The sequence below is a fragment of the Nannobrachium achirus genome (genome assembly GCF_963921795.1).
Source record: "Nannobrachium achirus genome assembly, chromosome: 14".
NCBI classification, from domain to species: domain Eukaryota; kingdom Metazoa; phylum Chordata; class Actinopteri; order Myctophiformes; family Myctophidae; genus Nannobrachium; species Nannobrachium achirus.
The window spans coordinates 26,433,736-26,456,320 of record NC_137821.1 but is presented as its reverse complement, the minus strand read 5'-3'; the positions used below and the strand labels follow the sequence as shown (position 1 = coordinate 26,456,320).

Sequence of the window (22,585 nt, the reverse complement as noted above, 5' to 3'; positions counted from 1 at the left end):
GACACACGCACAGCCACTCTATGGAGCGGTTTACCACCGCTCAAAAATACTAGTTGGGAAAGCCCTATTATAAATCAGCATTGAATTCCCATACTGTAGTACAATGGTTCTCAAACTTCTTCATATCAAGGACCCCCCGAATATTGGCTGTTGATGTTAATGGGACTGACCAGGGGGAAGGTCTGAGCTGTGACCAGGCGGTTGGCGGCGACCTTCTGGAGGCAGGCGATGATGCGGGTGCAGGCCTTGGCCTCGCGCTGGGCTAACAGCAGCACCCTCTCGTCCGCCAGCATCAGGTTGCTGGCCATGCTGACGATCACCTCACCCAGCTGTGGGAGGAGACAACACAGAAGATACATGCGGTCAGGAGCGTCACAAGGGGTAGGAAAGTGGGACTGAGTTACCAGGGCCCAAGTTGGAGGGGCCCTAGTAACTTTAGCTATTTTTGAAAAGTCGTGAAAATGTGTGCAAACTTTGAATATATGTATTTTTTTAAGCGAACATTTGTAACTCAAATTTTGCTTCTGGGGTGTCCCTGGAACTAAATATTTTGAGATGGGGGTCCGGGGCTGAATACATATAATTTTGGGGGTCCTTCACATGAAATAGTTTGAGCATCACTGACATGGACACATAGGTTTCTTGCACACATTTTCAATTTTTTTCAAAAATAGCAGATCTGCAAGCTCGCAGCGCGGCACTCGGTGCCGTGCTGTGAGCTTGTATATCTGCTATTTTTCAATAGTTAACATTCATGGGGGGCCCACAGTGAATCCCTGTACCCAGGGCCCAGAATTTGGTGTGACGCCCCTGCATGCAGTATATGGGCACTAGCTGTCCATGGTAGCAGATCACAGAGGAGAACGCCACTCTGTGTCAGAGGCAGGAATGATGCTTCAAATTCAATGAGTTTTAACTGCTGGCTACAGTGGGACTGATAAACACATGCAGTTTAATGTGCAAGCCTTGTACTCATCATTGTAAATGCCAACAGGCTTTACCATGTGCACCACGTTCACCCACTTAAACACATTTAGACTACCATGCAAGGCAACAAGCTGCTCATCAGGAGCAGTTAGGGGTTCACTTTCTTGTTCAAGGACACTTCCACATGAAGCCAGGGATCTAACCAGAAACAGACTGATTCCACTCTACCTCCTATGCCAGCAAAGCACCACATTTCCACTGGAGCGTAAATCATCGAGAATTTTTAAAACCCTTTCTATACATAAACTATTGTTTATGAAACGGAATTGGGAAAAGATGCAGGGAATCAATTTGGAAGCCCCAAAACTCTGTATCCCCTCTGACAACCCCATCACTGAATCATCACTTGCAACTGAACCTTCAGCACATAACATTTTAAAACGATAAATCCAGCCGAAATAGAACCCTAGCGTCCCTATTCTGGGCATATCATAATAGACTAGTCGAACAATCTGCAAAAATAGCTACAAGCTCACAAGGCATTGCAAAACAGCGCACTGTGAGCACGTAGATTGCCTATTTTCGACAAAGACAAGATTCGGTGTAGAGAGGGGGGGAAAAGGCAAGCGTATACCCCTGGGGGACCCTGGTCAACAAAGCATATAGGGTTTAACCCATTTAGAACGGGTACACATTTTGTGTATCATTATTTTATGCTTTAACTATTGAAAAATAGCAGATATACAAGCTCACAGCGCGGCACCGAGTGCCGCGCTGCGAGCTTGTAGATCTGCTATTTTTGAAAAATCGTGAAAATTCGAATTTTGACCCGATTCTATAAGTGTCTTTTGAATCCTTCTAAGATTTTTTGAAAAACCAATGATTCTATGTCAGCAATCTGGCCAGCCATCGTCAAAGAAAAGGTCCTTTTCTACTTAAATGGAGCTCAGTTAGTCTGTTCTTGAGAGACTACTATGTGAGTGGTTCTCAAACCTTTTCATGTGAAGGACCCCCAAGATGATATTTATTTGGCCACGGACCCCCATCTCAAAATATTTAGTTCCAGGGAGCCCCCCCCCCCCAGAAGCAAAATTTGAGTTACAAACGTTCGCTTTGAAAATACATATATTCAAAGATTTGCACACATTTTCACGACTTTTTTCAAAAATAGCAGATCTACAAGCTCGCAGCGCGGCACTCGGTGCCGCGCTGTGAGCTTGTATATCTGCTATTTTTCACTGGTTAAAGCATTCAATAATTCTAGGCCCTAAATGGGTTTAAGTGGTTAAATCTATCACCATCCTCTTCACAGGATGTTCTAACTGGGCTGAGTGCCTGTGCCACAGGACGACTCCTCGTTGGTGTCACATTCTCACCCGTCCCCAGTGAGGGCTGTCTGGGCAGGCGCGCCGCTGAAAGCCTTCCTACAGGAGGCAGGGGCGTCACAAGGGGGGGGGGGGGGGGGGGGGAAGTGGGACTGAGTTACCAGGGCCCAAGGTGGAGGGGCCTTAATTATTTTATACTTTAGCTATTGAAACATAGCAGATTATACAAGCTCACAGCGCGGCATTCCGCTTGCAAGCTTGTAGGTCTGCTATTTTTGAAACGTCGTGAAAATGTGTGCAAATCTTTGAATATTATGTATTTTTTTTAAGCGGACATTTGTGACTCAAATTTTGCTTCTGGGGAGTACCTGGAACTAAATGTTTTGAGATGGGGGGTCCGTGGCCAAATACATATCATTTTTGGGGGTTCTTCACATGAAAACGTTTGAGCATCACTGACATAGAAACATAGTTTTTTCAACAAAAAAAAAAGAAACCTTAGAAGGTTTTGAAATATTCAAAGACTTTTTCACGATAAAAAAAAAAATAGCAGATATACAAGCTCGCAGCACGGCACTCGGTGCCGCGCTGGGAGCTTGTATATCTGCTATTTTTCAATAGTTAAAGCACAAAATAATGCGTAATAATGCGTTCCCAGTTCACGGGGGGCCCGCAGTGAATCCTTGTACCCAGGGCCCAGAATTTGGTGCCACACCCCTGTACAGGAGTCCAGCAGTGGGGGGAATCTGATCCCATCAGCATTCCCCTCCCTCAGCTTCATAAAAAAATCTCTCTCATTCCAGATCCTATCTTATCCAGTCTCATGTTGATTCCCCCTGCGGATTTGCGGGAGGACAAGGTTGCTTTGTCTCGGACTACAAACTATGCAGGAAATGAAAATCCTGACGAGACACCACCTTTTCTCGTTCTACCGCACGGGGGCTGTTTGAAAACTAAATCTTTTCGTCCTTGAACTCACTGGTGCAACTGTAGTGCAAGCATTGCATTTTACTGCGAGACAAAGATTATAGAAACATACAGAGAAGTATGACTTGATACAAATTTTTCTCTGTGGCATCAGCATTTAATAGTAATGTGCAAATTAAAGCCGGCTCAGTAGCTGCTCTCTCTGCCATGACAAAAGTCCCTGCCTTGATAATTTTTAGGAATTTTGAAATTCAATAGGTATTTGAATTGGCACATAACTAGAATCATTTACATTCTGACACCTCCGTGTCCTAATAGCATCCATACGGTAATATTGAACGTCAAAGCCGTCAAGACAGCACTTCAAGTGAATGTAGATAAACCACTGACTAATCAAATGCATGTCGATGAGTCTGTCGACATCGTTTGGGGAAGTTTGGGGTATAACTGTCTTTAACTATGGCTAAAGGTTTTGTGCATAGGATATAGAACATATCCTATGCACAAAACCTTTACAAATATTTGTGAAACTAAGAATCAACCGTTTTTTTTTTCTTTTTTCCTTTTTTTCATCTCCGTCTTTTGTATGGAGAATTCTTAAAAGGAGCATTACACTATCCTTTGGGAAAGACAACTGAAGGTTCTAACATTAACATGGCTAGACCGGACTTGCTGGGTCACGCGTAAAAAAAGAAAAAAAAAATAGTGACAGGACATCAGTCAACGAGCCGGGCAAAAGAGGCTCGCAGCTTGTTAGGGCACTGATTATAATGAGAATGTCATGTTTCATTGTTTGACGCTCACGCCGTTAGGACAAGGTGTGATGTCAAAACTATCTTAAATTATAGATTGGCGAAAACCGGGAACACGGCAGGCCGTACGAGGTTAGAAGCAGCCGGTACTTACTTCTTTGAACTTCTCCGCAAACTTGCTAAACTTCTCGATCATTTCCGCAACAAAGATGATGTCCATCTTGTCGGAGAAGTTGGCAGCGTTGTCTGTACAGACAAGCAGCCGACGGGCCCTGGTCACCACATTGGTCACATTCAATGGCATCTAGTGAGCAGAGAGAGAGATAGTCACCATTATGACAGTTTACATGACGATTAATTGTCACTCAAATAATTGCGAGTAACGATTTAATTGCGTTTTTGTCGCTATCAATTACATTTCTGTTTGGCTTTTAGGCTTTTAAGTTGCACATGGTAGACAGATATGACACATAACCTAAATATACAAAGAAATTACTGACATATTTGACAACTTTATACTTAAAAAATGACATTGATAGTGGAAATAGCCGATCTACAAGCTCACAACGCGTCGCGATGCGACACGCTGTGAGCTTATCTGCTATTTCCACTTTTTTCTTTCTTTTCTTTTTTTAAATATATAAACGTTTTTCAAGATGGAAACGATTATGAAGACTATGAAAAAATAATCGCGATTATGTCAAATAATTGCGATTAGATGATTATGTAATAATCATCTAATCGCGTTGCGAGGCGTTGTGAGCATGTAGATCTGCTATTTTCACAATAGAACCGTGTTATACAAAATGTAATGCCTAAGCTCTTAGTGCTTGTCAGGGTGGGGGGTCCCCAGTTAAAATATGTGACTGAGTGTGACACAGGGGCAGTCATTTCGGAAGCCACTACTTTAGACCACAGCTGAAATTACTTTTTTTTTTCACTAAAATGTGATAAAGCCATAAAAGCATTTCATAAATATCAGGCTACATTTCACTTAAACGCCAGAGCTTATCTCTGCATGTAAATAAGACTTTTTTTAATTAATGTGAGAGATCATGCAGGTCATTGCAGGTTAGAAATTTATTTAGAACTTGAATATCTCAAAAGTAGTATTTCAGCATGGCATCATTCTATAAGCCATATCTTCAAAACTGTTGGGTTAATCTCCACAACCAATATATCATTTTGTAGCTATGATTCCCAGCTTTCAAATGAAATGAAAAAATGAAAATGAAAAAAAATTCAATGACTAGCCGTCAGCCGTGCTGGGACACATGATTATTTTGGGGGTTTGCGGCCTGAAAAAGTTGAGAACTACTGAACAACCAACCAAGCATCCACAGACCTGGTTGATGACATAGAGGAATCTGGTGACATCTTTTTGGTACTGGCAGCTGGAGTAGTCCTCCTCCGCCCACACGCCCCGGCGGTCGCAGCGCCGCCACGCCCGCTGCTCCTCGCCAGAGATGGCCGCGCTGCCCGACAGCCTGTTGCAGGGCAGATAGGCTGTGATCCCTGCCAGGGTGCGGGTCCACCTGGAGGCAAGGCAAACACGGAACATGTGAGAATTAGACCAGTGGTTTTCAACCTTTTTCATACCAAGGCCCATTATTTATTCTGCATTTGAGCCACGGATCACCATTTGGTTAGATTTAGCCTCTCAGACCCAAAATGTATGTATCACAATTCCATGCTGCATTGATGTGGTACCATATGAGAGATAACAGGCAAATGTTGACTGACGAAATAAACACACACACATTCTCTAATTATGTAGACTTCTTGTAAATTTGTAATGCAGGTTTTTAATGATGATTTAACTCTTGAGAGCTTAAATTCAACCAAACGGACATGTAAGGGTCGATTTGGTTTTGTTTTACACTCAAGAGTTAAAGAACGGGGTCCAAAACCACTGAATTAGACAGTTCCATTTCTTTAAACCCCATACACGGGTTCAAGCTATGTTTTTACAGTCCGATCACGATCAGTCACAGATACTGCAGACAAAGTAAAATGGACTGAAATGCAACTTTAAGTGTCCTCTATCAGAGTAAAATTTTTAACAAAGTTAAGGCACTGGTTTGCCATTTGACCACAAGGGGGTGCAACTGTTGCTTAGGTAGAATACAACCTCAGCTAATTGAGTTCCTTAGTTCAAACACTTGCTGTATATATGTAAACAACACACACACACACACACACGCACGCACACACACACACACACACACGCACGCACGCGCACACGCACAGTGCAGCTCTGTGATCGTGGCACAGTCAGATCAGATCAGGGATTCTGAGCATGTCTCAGCGTGTCTCTGTGCTCTGTCCTGTTTTGCTGACCTGAACTCCCCCTTGTTGTTGGAGACGCGCTCCGGAGCGCAGTATTTGGCCGAGCTCTCCAGGACCACGATGTGGACCGTCCTGGTGGTGTTCCCTCGGCTGGTCCACACCCGGCACTCCCAGTTCCCCGTGGAACCCGGCTGGATGTTGGAGATGGTCAAGGCGCTGGGGGGGGGGGGGGGGGAAACAATGTGGAGAGAGAATGTCTGTTAACCCAGTTTAGAAGTGGAAAGCATCTGTGTCACTACAGATTGTTCAGACAGTTTAACGATTATTTTATGCTTTAGCCATTCAAAAAATAGCAGCAGCTCATACCGCGGCACCAAGTGCTGCGCTATGAGCATGTAGATCAGCCATTTTTCAAACATTTTGAAAATATGTGCATATATTCTTCGAAGCAAACATTTGTAACTCAAACGTTTCTTTCTCTGGTCCGGTCTCTGGACCAAAATCTTTTGAGATGGAGGTCCGCGACCAAATACATATAATTCTGGGGGTCCATGACATGAAAATGTTTGAGAAGCACTGATAGAAACATATGTTTTTCAAAAACCTTAGAAGTATTTAGAAGACCTCAGGTCTTAATGGGTTCATGTTAACTCAGAACACTGGAAAGTGTTGATGTCTATATCGTCGTTGTCGTTTGAAAACCTTGTATGTCCAAAACCGTTCATTATTTAAAAATAATTAACAAAACTAGTGAAAACAGTGTGCTTGTAGATCTGCTGTTTTCACTACTTTTGTGCGACGGGCATTTCTGATGAAGCAGGGCTTTACTTCGCGAAAAAGCATACACATTTGTAACTTGGAGACACGACAGTGACGATATACTGGATTGCACATTGCATTTACCTGCTTAAAGGCCAGCGGCAGAACGTTATAACGTTTACTGCAATATTTAATGAGAACCAGAAAGAGTTCCTTACGCTCAGATTTGCTCACCCATGAACAAAGTTTGATCGATTCGTGGCAGCGGAAAGTCTGAATCACGCCGCATGTGCAGCCATGACTAAGACCATTGATATATCACGACTTCATCATTTATAAGTCCCATGATACCACTTAGCATGAATGGATGTATAGATATCTTGGCAAACAATACCTACATCTACGAGAATGCATGACGCAATGCAAACGGACCGCGTGACACTCGACTGAAAGGCGTGCTGCAGCCGAGCATCTCATTCGGTGATGAGTGAACACAGAAGCATCTTCGCATCAGCTAAAATTAACCACTAGTTAAAACTCTCTATACTTAGTAAGAGTAAGTATACTCTCATAAGACTCTCATAATATTTTGTGTAAATACTGTATGTTATGAAGGGGATATTATAAGCATTAGCTTCTTCCTGCTCATTTTCGAACACATTTATGAAATTGTTTATTGATATGGTGAGAAATGGTATCATTATATTTAGTATTTTTAATATTGTTTATTGTGACCTTTTTATTGTATGGTGTTCCAAATAAATAGAAAGAAAAAAAGAAAGAAACTGGACCAAAGTTGGCTCTGCACTTGCTACTCTTTTTCCACTCTGAACAAAATCTCTTCATCAAAATACGGCCAATCTACAAGCTAACAACATGTTATGTTGCAACGCATCGTGAGCTTGTAGAACGGCTATTTGGTGGTCTAGGACAGTGGTCCTCAACCTTTTCAGGCCGCGACCCCCACAATAATCATATTTTAACTGGGGACCCCCCACCCTGACGAGCACTAAGAGTTGAGGCATTACATTTTGTACAACACGGTTCTGTTGTGAAAATAGCCGATCTACATGCTCACAATGCCTCGCAACGCGAGGCGTTGTGAGCATGTAGATCTGCTATTTTCACAATTTCTGCCTCTAATATTTGACAATTTGGCCAATGTTTAATTTGTCATTTTAGAGGTATTAAAAAGTCCTTAAATTGTCACTTTAGAAATGTGCAGATACCCTCTATACACTTAAACGTTATGTTGGTTTGTTTACAGTTGAGTGAGAAAACAATGTTTCATATTAAGTTAATCATCTGGGGACCCCCCAAAATTATTTGGGGACCCCCCTGGGGGTCCCGACCCACAGGTTGAGAACCATTGGTCTAGGATAGGGATGAGAGCATTCAAGATGTTACAAACACACATACAAAAAAAAAAATCTAACCCAGTTTGAAGTGAGCGGTGGATTACCAAAACATGGGACTACCAGCAGTGACTGTGTGCATCACCATACCTGGCGATGAGGGAGCAGTTCTGCACCATGCTCTTCTCGATGAAGATGCCCTGCGCGGCGTCGGGCTCCACCATGCGTCCGTCCTGGTACCACAGGACCTGCATGTCCTCGGCCACGAAGGAGGCCTGACACTGGAACGGCAGGCTGTCCCCCTGGAAGACCACCTGGCGCTGGGACGGGGTCAGCTGGAAGGAGGGGAGCTCCAGTGGGGCGTCTGGGGGGGAGGTGAGGACACCAGACGAGGACAGAGGAGGGACATGGGGGAGACAGGATCAGGCAGGTGCACAGATAGGGCTGTCACAATTATGATATAATCGTCTAATCGTGATTATTTGACATTATCGCAATTATTTTGTCATAATCGTCATAATCGTGAATGTTGAAAAATGTCCGAAATAGTGGAAATAGCCGATCTACAAGCTCACAACGCGTCGCGACGCGTTGTGAGCTTGTAGATCGGCTATTTCCACTATCAAAGTTATTTTTTAAGTAGTAAGTTGTCAAATATGTCAGTAATTTCTTTGTATATTTAGGTTATGTGTCATATCTACCATGTACAAATTCAAAGCCTAAAAGCCAAACAGAAATGTAATTATCAACGACAAAAACACAATTAAATCGTTAATCGCCAATTATTTGTGTGACAATTAATCGTCATAAGCCCCTTTTCCACTGGCCCAACATCACACCACTCCACACCGCCCACTTGTGTCAGGTTTTCCACTACAAGGACCGGGGTGAAAGTGGTACTAAACGTGGTACTAAAAAGTATCCAATATAGAGTAGGTCTGAGCTAGGCCAAACAGGGCCAAACACTTCATAATGACTGATCACTCACTGACTTTTCATTTTAGACCATCAGTATATAGTTGTAATATATGATATTAGATTCTATTGTGTTATAACCACTATTATCATTTATTATAGTGTATTATAATTATCATTGTAATACATTAATGCTTTATAGTGTATTATAATCACAGTTATAATCCATTATAGTGTATTATCATTTAGGATAATTGTAATACAAATTTATATTGCATTACAATCACAGTTAAAAGGGTCAATTTGTTTCTTACCGATAGGGGTACTTTTGTGTAATGGAAAATGTAGATATTTTTATGTGGTGCGGTGTGGTGTGGTGTAGTGTGGTGTGATGTGATGTGGTGCTAAAGCTGCAGTCGAAAAGGGGCTATAGACATCAAAGGGGGTTTGAGCCCCTGCCCTTTCATCAGTCTGTAAAAAGTGCCTTCTCCAGACATGAATGCATTTACTTTTTACTATGGTGAAAGAAATGCAAGGCAGCATTGAAGAGAATTGCCTTGTCCAAACTCTCCTGAACTCGAATGCAGCATCTCATGTGTAGAAATCCATGCAGTACACCACATACGTAATTATGCTTAGTTCCGTGTGGTATCACGCACAGAAAATAGCCGACCTCCAAGCTCACAACGTGTTGCGCTGCGACGCGTTGTGAGCTTGGAGGTCTGCTATTTTCGATATTTCCACCAAAAGGCCCTTTTAGAAATTTCAGCCCCTGCCTATATATAATTATTTTATCAGGATGAGAGTGTGTGTTTTAGGTTTTGGGCACATCCACATCTAAATATAACCAATCAATAAATTGCATTGCAATGACGAGTTTTTACTTTTATCTGATTTTATTTTTTGGTGTGAATCCGGCAGAATCATACCGGAACACTAGAAATTACATCATCGAAAATCACCATCCGCTTCCTGTATGTTTTTCACAGAAAAACGGAAAAACGATAAATAGCTGGCAGTGAGGGCTAATATGGTTAAATATTCTTTGCATCTTTTTTTTTTTAGCTACAAGTAATTTTAGCTACAATAGATCTACAGGAAGCAAGCTTGGGATGGACGTTTCAGCTGATGGCGACGGTCAAAAAGACTTCTTGAACTAAAATAACCCAAAATGTGATTATATGGTCCATTTTTCATATTTATCTAAGAACCTGCTTTCATTGGCATATTTTGGAGGGGGAGATAGTGCCCTGAATTGTGGAATTGCGTGAATAAAGCAGTTTTATTTGTCATCTGTGTCATGCGATTGGCCCTTGCTGGGCTTGTGCAGTGTATTTCATAACCCCTCACTGTGACGAATGCCAAACTGATAAGACATGAGCGAGTGCAAACAAAGGCAGCGCTGGCCTGCACGGTTGTACTCTTATCTCCTGTCTCGTTGCACAAGCTCCTGTTCCCCCAAACACCACCAGCCGCCCCCGACGGAGGGAGCAAAGAAATGTGAAATGTAGCTTGCCTTTTTGACAAAAACGATATATACAGAGTATTACTTGATTTTAGGGATGGGACGATAAGCGATATTATCGTTTATCGTGATAAAAAACACTCACGATATACGTATCGTGGAGATTTAAATTATCATGATATCGTCCTCCGTCGTGCACTGGGATCAGATCACCTTCAGTACCATTTAAACCCTTTATTGGTAAAAGGTACTTAACAACATACCAACTTGATACAGTCTTTTTCTCACTCTCTATTAAATGTCTTAGCCAAAAAATAGCCGATCTACAAGCTCACAACAGATCTGCTATTTTTTGGCAAATCATGTTCCGCCCCAGGATAATGAATTTTGATTATCACGATAATATCGTAAATCGTGATTTCTTCTGTCACAATAATCGTGATATGAAATGTTCCTATCGTCCCACCCCTACTTGTTATGTCAGAGGGACTACATCGCGATATACAATCAATTAACAAAGAAATCCTCTTAGTCGGGCTTGAGGTCAAGCAGTTAAATCTGTGTCATATCCGATTACAGCCTTTCAAAACAGAAAGGAGAGAATTTCCGTTAACACTTTGCACAGCATTGGCAGTCGGAAAAACTAATCGTATCGATACATCCCTTAAATCCCTTATGTGTGTATCATGTGCTTCTGTGCGTTGGTCCTTACCGCAGGTGAGCAGCTCAGGGGTGATTGAGGTAATGAGCTTGCCTTGCAGGGAGCGTGGGAAGGAGCATTTGGTGTCCTTCACCACTATGTTCTTTGCTTGGATCCAGCGCAGCACCCGCTGCAGGTTACAGTCGCACAGCAGGTAGCCTGTGTCAAACTCTCTGAGGAGGGAATGGCAATATCAGTATGAAGTAGGGGTTGGGCGATATGGAAAAATACAATATCACGATATTTTCCCAAGCTGTATCACGATACACAATTTTATCGCGATTCTTTTTCACATTGGTTTTTATGGTTATTTTTCAAGTTACTTGACAAAAACTAGACTCTCTGGGTTCCTTTTGGGAGGTCTAAATTGAACTTTACAAGTATGTAACTCTGACAGTATACAAATGAAACCAAATGGACCCCTACGGGTCCATTTGGTTTCATTTGTATACTGTCAGAGTTAAGTGGAGACCTTGACAATTTTAAAAGTTTGAGAACTACTGATTTAGACCAAAATGCAGGTTTAAATTGAATTCTGCAATGAATCTCTGTATTAACGATTAAACAGAATCTTTTAAAAGGCTCCCTCAATTGTATCACGATATATACGATATCTCTGAAAAGGCATATCGTGGAGACATTGTATCGTCTCAACGATAATTATCACCATATCGCCCACCACTAGTATGAAGCCCGGTAGGGATGGGTATCGTCTGCGATACTTTTAATGGTATCGATCGCATGATGTCGATACTATCGGGTATCGATTCACGTAAAAACGAACGATACCTCGTTTCGATACTCTGGAACGCACCCCTGGCCGGTCGCATCTTTAACAGTTGGGCTACTGAGAGTTTAATGACTGCTTTAGTAGGCTACACTCGTTACTGTGGAAAATAACCGACAATAGCATATTGTTTATTATTATGATGATTATCCAACGTCTATACTCTCCGCTCCGCCACACTGTGTGATCATCATCATCACCTCTGCTCTACCGCAGCAGCAAGTCACCACTCTTTCCGTGTTGAAGTTAAACTTAAATTTTCCCAGGTATCGAAAAAGGTATTGTATCGATTCAAAGGTGAACGATAGCCATCCCTACCCGTAGCACTGCTAGGCTCGGGCCAATATCCATTCATATCGAATATTGTGATAATTGCGCGACTTCACAATATTTTGGCGATATCACGGAGGTATCAATACCAGAGGTACATACAGGAATGTCATTCAAATGAACCACAATATAAAAAACTGAATAATATCACATACAGTGAAATGTCAGAGGGACTGCATCGCAATTTTGAATAGACCCTAGGCCTGTCACAATTATTACATAATCGTCTAATCGCAATTATTTGACATAATTACGATTATTTTTCATATTCGTCATAATCGTTTCCACGTTGAAAAATCTTCATATATTTCTTTAAAAGTCAAAAATAGTGGAATAGTGCAAAGCCTAAAAGCCAAACAGAAATGTAATTGTCAACGACAAAAACACAATTAAATCGTTAATCGCAATTATTTGAGTGACAATTAATCGCCAAGTAAAATGACATAATTGTGACAGCCCTAAATAGACCCAAGTCTATTGACAGCCTCTGTGAGATGGGAAACTACATCAATTAACAAAGAAATCCTCTTAGTGGGGCTTGAGGTCAAGCAGTTAAATCTGTGTCATATCTGATTACTTAGCTATCACTTTAACAATGTTTGTTGAAAAGTCAATGTGACTCACATTGTTTGCAGAGCATACATTCATTCAGCCCACATGAGGCTATGCTTACTTATTGGATCACATTCACTCTAGTCTGGTATGTCAATATCGATTCCTAACCGTACTTACATTGCCTTCAGAGACCCCAAGCTATCAAAGTTCCCCTGAGTCAACGAGGAGAACTTGTTTCCCGACAGAATCCTGGGAAGAGAACACAATTCACGTAAGATGTTGCCTTTTACAGAAACAGAAAGAGAGAGAGGAAAAAAAGGATATTGCTAATGCTATTAGCACGTCTGCATGATATGGGCAAGCAAACACTCTATATTTAAATATTTATTCTATATTTCCAAACTTCCTGAAGAGCATGTAGCATTGCAACAGCGCCTTAACAGTAGGGATGGGACGAGAAGCGATATTATCGTTTATCGTGATAAAAAAACACTCACGATAATCGTATCGTAGAGATTTAATTTATCGTGATATCGTCCTCCGTCATGCACTGGGATCAATTCACCTTTTATTTGCCAAGCTGCATATCCGGTACCACTTAAAATCTCTATAATTGGTAAAAGGTACTTATAATATACATACTTACTTAATACCGTCTTTTTTTTCACTCTATCAAATGTCTTTGCCAAAAAATAGCCGATCTACAAGCTCACAACGCGTTGCGACGCGTTGTGAGCTTGTAGATCGGCTATTTTTTTGGCAAATGTTCCGCCCCAGGATAATGGATTTCGATTATCGCAATAATATCGTAAATTTCTTTTGTCACAAATAATAATCGTGATATGAAATTTTCATATCGTCCCATCCCTACTTAACAGTAGGGGTTAACAGAACTTACAATCTTGTCAGACTGGTCAGGTCCTTGAAGACATCCACATTGAGACAGCCAATTTCATTTTTGGACAAGTCTCTGTCAAACAAAACAGAAGAAGAAAAAGAACATCGGGATTAATTCCATCACCACCATACAGCAAATCATGGCCGCATCGCTCATCGGCGTGGTCATCAATAATGTATGTTTACTTTTACAACGCTTGAGAAAAGCCATGGAAAAATCCGACATTATCCTGCAAAAAGAAGCGGCTGAGGTATTACGGTCAGGTCTGCGACATGCAGCCAAGACGGTATTTTCAACGCCAGAGCAGGGGCCTCGACGTGGACACATTTACAACGTCTCTGGACGATTTCAGATGATGTCTACGTTGGCCCCCGGGGGGAGCACATCAAAGGGAGAGCAGCACGGGGAGGTGATTCATCTCCCATGATTGGTGTTGAACACGTCAAACATGTGTGTTTCTCCTCGGGTTGGGACTTGACAAGATGTCTCTGGTAAGCGTCAGTCGGAATTCGGTAGACCAGGATTCTCTTGTCCTTTTGAGGAAAAATGTCCACGGACGCCAGGAATGAACGTGGAAAAACGCGGGACCCTGCCTCCATAAATTATGCCTCATGCTGCTTATACATTTAGAGATAACTAGCAGGGGGGAAACGTCTTAGAATGGAAACTGCATGTTAAGATTTGTGAACTACACTTAACACTGGTAGGACTTAAGTTAGACAGACCATTTAAAACAATGTGTCAGGTGCGAATAAACCTGAAAATAACATTTGAGAGACAGTTTGCAAAGGTTCCAAACAAGGTGTAAGAAATATAGTTGTCAGACACTGACAAACATCAGTATCTAACTTAGGGATGGGACGATAAGCAATATTATCGTTTATCGTGATAAAAGAACACTCACGATAATCGTATCGTGGAGATTTAAATGATCATGATATCGTCCTCTGTCATGCACTGGGATCAATTCACCTTTTATCGGCCCAGCTGCATATCCGGTACCACTTAAACCCACTATAATTGGTAAAAGGTACTTATAATATACGTACTTGATGCAGTCTTTTTTTTTTCACTCTATCAAATGTCTTTGCCAAAAAATAGCCTATATACAAGCTCACAACGCGACGCGTTGTGAGCTTGTAGATCTGCTATTTTTTGGCAAATGTTCCACCCCAGGATAATGGATTTTGATTATCGTGATAATATAGTGAATCGCGATTTCTCTTGTCACAATAATCATGATATGACATTGTCATATCCCTAGCAGACACTAGGTATTCTCTGATTCAAACTTCCAGGAGAGCATGAAGCTTTATAACAATGCAGTTACAGGGGCTAACAACAACAACAACATTAATAATGAATACAACTTACAATCTTGCCAGATTCGTCAGGCCCTTGAAGACATCAATGCTGAGAGAGCCAATCTTGTTTTTGGACAAGTCTCTGTCAAACAAACAGAAGGAAAAAAAAAGAACGTTTGAGACTCATTTCATCACCTACAGTACAAACTAGGGGTGTAACGATACATTTTAATAGCGATTTGATACGATACATGGACGATTATTGGTTCATTCATGGCGATACGATACGATTTGGTTCAATGATTTAAAATCGATATATTAACTATTTAGCAAAGAAATTAAATCTGTGTGAAAGGTTTGGATAGTGCAGGTTTTTAAGAGAAACATGTATTATTGTGGACATAAATAAGTAAACACAGTGATTATCTGCCAAATACATGGACATTGTATATTGACAAACCTGCACCTTGACATGAACCCAGAGATTACACACATTTATCGATAGACCAGTGTAGCTATATGGAAAGGAAAAGTAATTAAACCCCTCTTTTTCATTTTTTCTTCTTAAAAATGATAAATACAATGTACAAGTAGGTAGCATCGATACAATCCATTCTTTACATCAGGGGTTTTCAAAGTGGGTGACGGGGCACCCTGGGGTGCCGTGACGGCAGTCCAGGGGTGCCGCGAGATAATTTGATAATATCTTAGCCAATCACTAATATTGTCACTGTCGGGCAGAAACCTTGTATCTCCAAGTTTCAAATGTGTACGTCTTTTGGTAAAGCAAAGCCCTGCTTCATCATATAAGACTGTCGCACAAAACTAGTGAAAACAGCCGATCTACAAGCACAATCGCGAGACGTTGTGTGCTTGTAGATCTGCTGCTTTCACTAGTTTAGTACATTTTATAGATGACAAATACAAAATGAACGGTTTTGGACATACATGTTTCCCACCCAACAAGGACGATATGCTTTAAATATAAGGTGCTGGGAGTGAAAATTATAATGTAGGGGTGCCTCGGATTAAAAAAAATATTTATGGGGTGCCCTGAGACAAAGAAGTTTGGGAACCCCTGCTTTACACTGCCGATTCGATACGATACAAATTCAAACGATACGATTCCATGCAGTTACTTTACTATATCGTTACACCCCTAGTACAAACGCATCATGCAGCACCTCTCCTTTTTCCCACCGGCACTCCCTGGCAGCCCCCTAACTTCAAAAAACCTGTGATCCGACGAGTGGCCATCAATCTCCTATAAGTTCCTACTTTGACAACCTTGAGAAGGGCCTGTGTAAAATCCTTTCCATCATGAAACTCCAGATAGTGTATGTATGTTCAGGTCGCCGAACGTACAGCCAGACAGGATTTTCAACACCGGAGCGGGGGCCTCAGTCAGCGGCGTCGGGGGACAGGTCGGGGCAAGGAGCCCAAAGAAATTCTTTTTTTTTTTTTTTTTGTCAGATTTACAACTTCTTAGGTTGATTTCATATATGTCTGTGTTTGCCTCGGGGGTCGGGTCAGCAGCACATCAAAGTGAGAGCAACACTCTGGGAGGTGATTAATCTCCCCATGATTAATGTCAAACACGTCAAACGTGGTCTGCTTCTCCTTGGAATGGGACCCGACACTGTGCGGCTCTGGCTAATGTCGGAATTTGGTCCACCAGGTTTCTCTGGCCTTTTGTGGAGAAAATGGCCCCAGACAGACGCCAGGAATGAACATGGAAAAAGGAAAAATCTATTAATTACACCTCACGTTCAAACATTCAGAGATAACTACATGGAGCAAAGAACTTTGCTTGAATGGAAGCTGCAGATTATGATTTGTGTACTTTCTACTAGAGCAGGAGGCTTCAACAGGGGTTCCGGGACCCCTAGGGGGTCCTCAGAGTTACTACAGGGGGTCCTTCAAATCTATGTGTGATAGAAACCTTTTTTTCTCGTTTTCTATATTAACCACTTGAACCCTAGCATCCACATTCTGAGAACTTTAGCCAAAAATAGCTGATCTACAAGCTCACAAGGCCTCGCGCTGCAAGGCGTTGTGAGCTTGCAGATCGGCTATTTTTGGCAAAGAGGTTCCGTGTAGAGGGGAAAAAGAGCAGACTAAGTACAGAGTGAAAGGCCAAGTTTATTAAGTATTGATGGTTCAAGTGGTTAAAAATCTGGAAACACAAATTAACATGAACCCAAAATACACGATGATTGTGCGGTCAAACGATGAAACTATTCCATGGATTGTGGGGGGTCCCTGCTTCATCTCTCTCTCGACTAAGGGGTCCTCGGCCTGAAAACGTTTAAGACCCCTGTACTAGAGCGTCTACTTTAAACACTTTCGGGTGTGACTAAACAAGAAAATACCGTAAAGACAGAAAATAGAAAGACAGCTTGCAAAATGTACACGGTTTGAGAAAACACAGTTACCAGACATTGACACATATTAGTGTCTAACCTTCACCACTGTTCAAATCCCCCAAAAGCTCTTCAGGATCCTGAAGTGCCTCGGGTATGCAAAAATGGCACAAAGTGATAGCTGAAAAATAACCATAATAAGGCATACGCTAACATCCGAGCACTCGCTTAATTATTGTTGTTGGTCCTCAAGGTGGTGGCTGGGGAATTTACAGTACGAGGTTATTAGTTCCGCTTGGAATGGAAGGAAAAAAGCCGTCTTCTGTGGGCTTGCCAAGTTATTGTGCTAGCATTATGTGTCGGGGGAAGGATAACAATATGGCAGCAACAGTGTGTGTGTGTACATTGTGGGTTACTTCCTTAGCTGGAGGGATAAACCATCTTGCAACATTACTGGGATTTAACCATTGGGAGTTATAAATGCATTGTGAATTGTGAGTGAATGACTGACTGAATGAATGCATATCTCTCATGTAGAACCATTCATCTGATCCACTTCACCCTTGGTGGGTGTAGTGATGAGAAACATTCCATTAGATCAGTGGCTTGAAAACAAATTAAACTAGAGAAAACAGCAGATCTACAAGCTCACAACGCGTCGCTTCGTGAAGTTGTAGATCGGCTATCTTCACTACTTGAAATTACTGACTTTTTTTCTTTGCTTTTTTGGGAATGTTTCTTGAAAATGTTTTGAAATAATAATTGAAAACAAAATGTAGGAAACACAAAATTAAGGGACCCATAAAAATGTGTCCGCTATCCACAAATGGGTCCCAACCCAGTGTTTGGGAACCAGTGCCTTAGATGAACGGTTCTCCAGAATCAGCCGACTCCATACGGGCAGGTGTATCTCCAATCACACCTGCGATCATCTTCACACTTGGATATATTGCTAAGGAATGAGGACCAAAGGAAGTACAGTCTGGTTGCAAAAGGAGCATCGGAACAGTGGTTGTTCTCTATAACCGGCCTGCTTCAAAAGGGCACGACACAAATCTAGGCAAAATAAGAGAATGTAGTTTCTTTACATGGTCACTGTCATTATTGCAGAGAATGTAAATCTTATATTAATCACTTAAACCCTATGTTGGCGACTGCAGAAGAACTAAACTAATACGTCGCTGAGAGGCGGTGAGGTGGGCCTATTGTCAGACCCCCTACAAACAAAGAAGATGCGCTGGAATCCAAACAATACGTTTTAGGGTGTTTTATTAAAGAAACAAAGGAACCAAGGTAAAGGGTGCTTGAACTCATAACCACGGCGATCAAAAATAAAGCAAAACAAATAAAGCAACTAAAGAATAAAGCAAAATAAAGAAAGTGTGGCTTCACAGTCACCCCCTCTCTCTCACTCTCTGTGCTCAGGTGAATTATAGGTGGTGCTTTTGAGGTAACCAGGTCCGCCCCTATGCCCGTCACTCTATCACACACACACGCACGCACGCATGCACGCACGCACGCACGCACGCACGCTCCAGTGATTGACCAAATATATAATAATAAACCAATTCATGGCTCCTACACCCTATATCAGGGTTCCCCAATTAGTTTTCCCCAAGGTCCGAATTATGTCTAGGGTACCAAGCCGAGGGCCACAACATTGCACGGGGCGACGGCGGCGTTCCCACTGCTGCAGCGACAGTTTTCGTCATTGTCGGGTGAAAATCTTGTATGTCCAAAACCGTTCGTTTTGAATTTATCATTTTAAAAATGATTTAAGCTAGTGAAAACAGCCGATCTACAAGCACACAACGCCTCGCGGTGCAAGGCGTTGTGTGCTTGTAGATCTGCTGTTTTCACTACTTTTGTGCGACGACCTTGTATGATTTGCTAAAGAACGTACACATTTGGAGATACAAGATTTCCACCCGACAACGACGATATACTAGTGTTGTTGCTGCTCTTATACCACCATTATTACTGGGGTTGGTGGGGGCCAGACAGTAGCCCTCCGCGGGCCGCAAATGGCCCGCGGGCCGCCTATTGGGGAACCCTGCCCTATATACATGTACTTCAGTTGACCGGGGTCAACTGGCCTGCTATTTTCACAGAATGTTCTCCTATTTCGCCTAATGTTCACCTATTATGACATGCCCGGAATAGGGACGCTAGGGTTCATGTGGTTAACATGGTCCTCCTATAGGCAACATCGTTTCTTAACAATAACACAAAATAAATCAGTCACAGACTCGACTTTTTTTAATGCTATGAAGCCATTAGTGGTCGTTCTCCATTCCTCTTCTGGTTTTCTTTCGCAGTCAACTAGCACTCGTTGCCAAAGTCTAATCTCAACAGTGTCTTTTGGGCCACAGGCATGTTGCACGCAACGCAGCACAGAGCAGCTTTTGAGTGCAGCGGTTTCAGTTGTTGTTGTGAGTGATTCTGTCGGGCTGAAACATTGTATGTCCAAAACCGTTACTATTCAGCACATGGAAAAAATAACTTGTGTTCCAATGAATCCAATGTAGTTATTATTTAGTTACAAGCTCTTTTTGTAATACTTTTCATTGGTTCAATGTTTATACCGCCCGCGGACAGACATAACCACTTTCGGTTTCAATCTGCCGTCCCTACTAGTTTGGGCATGTCACTATTGACAAACCATTTCACTAATTTACAAACGATAGCAGAAATTGTGTGGCGCGTTTGTACGCTTATGGATTGGCTATTTTCGCTACTTTTGCGTGACGGAGCGTTAAATAGATCACTCACTTATGAAAACAAATAACACAAAAAGACTAAATATGGGACATGCGAGGTTTCTGCCACAACAGCGAAGATATGGAGACGCGAACGCAAAAAATAGCCCGACGTGATTAGCCCCCGGGCAACGACTGTTCAGCTGTTGCTGGAATGTGGGGGTGACAGGCACTGTGGCCGGTGGGATGCATATAGGATGTGTGTGACAGGGGGAGAGTGAGTCAGAGTCAAAGAGGGAGAGAGAGAGATTGGGGGAAGCCAACAGAGGAAGCAAGCGTGTGCATGTATATGCATGCATTAGTGAGCACCACTGCAGTTATTCATGAGTGTGAAGAGGTCATGGGACGGGGGTTAAAGGGCGCACAGACTTGGCCTCGCCCCGGAGGCTGGAGCCACAGTGGTATATCCTACACCGCCGGCCGGCCCCCAGCCCTAATAATGAACCCCAGACAACTGGGACCACCAGGCACCATCCTCTGCTAGTCTGGGGATCGGATGTTGGCCCTGTCACGAGGGGCCGTACACAGAGGGTTACTAGGCAAGCACCGAGCCTGCCAGGCTCCATTTAGCTCGTCATAAGTGTTGACTGCCTCGTAGGCAGAGTATGTTTTAATTCATACATCAGGCTAACATTCTGATGTGCTGTGCAGTCCAGAGATCCCCATGTGTCCCCACCCCATCGAAGATCAGTTCAAGTTCACCATAATTCATTTCACTTGAAATTATTATAATGCGCGAAGACTATTTTAAGAAAAGAATAGGTTTCAATGTCACCACTTTGAATCATTTTTCTTGACTCGGGTACGATTGTTGACATTTGGATAATTGAATTTAAACGAAAGAATCATACAATACAGGATGTGATGTTGAGACTGTCCATTATACCATTTGAAATGGGGGAACAGATACAATTTTGGTACTCGTCATCCGTGACATAAAAACATTGTAAAGCTCACATCTTGTACAATATTGTTTGCTCAGTTTTCACCACTAAACAGTATAAACATTATTGACCAGGGTTCCCCATCACTCTGTAATGGTCCCTCTCAGGCCCGGATTTATATGACATGAGGCCCCTGGGCAAGGGGAAATAAAGAGGCCCTCGTGCGCGCGCAAAAATTCCACCTCCGGTCCACCTGACCACACCGTGACCTCACCTTCGGACCGGCCCGTGCATAATCTGACTGTGTATCCTCATTGGCTCATTGGAAGGGTCTAAAGCGGATACAGAATTGGAGTTTGCGTGCATGTGTGTAGCCTATGTGTGTGGAAAGTACCGGATACATAGAGTGGGCGGGCTTTAGACTGCACTAAGCTTTCAGAGCAGCTACATGCAGTGCGGCCAGCAGAGCAGAAGCTCTCAATATTAAAACAACATGTACAGTAACTAAACACAAATATCACTGGATTGCAATACTTTAAAATGTCATCATTAAATTTACTCATTCAGGTTCTTTTCAAAATGGCTTCCAAGTTCCACAACGCCTCCCTCTCCATAGACTTCCATGTAATTCATAGTGCACGGATCATGCACGCCCATGCCTAGATCTAGCTCTGGTCCATCGCTTTTACCTCCCGCATTGCTCCCGGTGAAGCTCTGACAGACCCGTCGGGAAACGCATGGACTCGAGATTGTCGACCCCGCCGAGCGCTCAATACTAGTGAAAATAAACAAAACCAAAGGTAGTTTTGCGTTGTTGAAAGTCTATTCTCCGTGGTGGTGAACCCCTCAGCACCCCACCTACTCTGTAAAATACATTATTTTTGTCAAGAAAAAAAACGCACCCACCTCGAGCCACCTAGCGGCCACCACAGATACAATGGTTCACAACCCGGAAATAAGCGGCGGTCGAGTTGGATGCACTTTATTTCATGACAAAAATAATGTATTTTACAGAGTAGGTGGGGTGCTGAGGGGTTCACCACCGCGGAGAATAGACTTTCAACAGCGCAAAACGACCTTTGGTTTGGTGAGTAGTGAAACGGTTTTGTTTATTTTCACTAGTATTGAGCGCTCGGCGGGGCCGACAATCTCGAGTCCATGCGTTTTAGTAGGGCAGGAGAGAGGGGTCTACCAGCACCCCAATGACATGTTTTCGAAACCTGTTTTTTTTGGACCGTTATGATGTCTAGTTATGATTTCTGCTTGTTGCCGTCGCCAACTAATACCCCAT

At 42.5% G+C, this 22,585-nt stretch overlaps 1 protein-coding gene across 1 annotated transcript in view; it reads right to left on the bottom strand.

Annotated features, from left to right (window-relative positions):
- Window positions 1-22,585, bottom strand: part of adgra3 (adhesion G protein-coupled receptor A3) — a 74,278-nt gene that overhangs the window by 13,343 nt on the left and 38,350 nt on the right. Inside the window, exons 4-12 of the mRNA XM_080741890.1 lie at window positions 15,359-15,430; window positions 13,985-14,056; window positions 13,264-13,335; window positions 11,427-11,587; window positions 8,485-8,698; window positions 6,272-6,436; window positions 5,277-5,466; window positions 4,086-4,235; window positions 171-329 (exon numbers count right to left, since the gene is read on the bottom strand). Coding sequence (XP_080598016.1) covers window positions 171-329; window positions 4,086-4,235; window positions 5,277-5,466; window positions 6,272-6,436; window positions 8,485-8,698; window positions 11,427-11,587; window positions 13,264-13,335; window positions 13,985-14,056; window positions 15,359-15,430 — 1,255 coding nt within the window. The remainder of the gene's footprint in view (window positions 1-170; window positions 330-4,085; window positions 4,236-5,276; window positions 5,467-6,271; window positions 6,437-8,484; window positions 8,699-11,426; window positions 11,588-13,263; window positions 13,336-13,984; window positions 14,057-15,358; window positions 15,431-22,585) is intronic.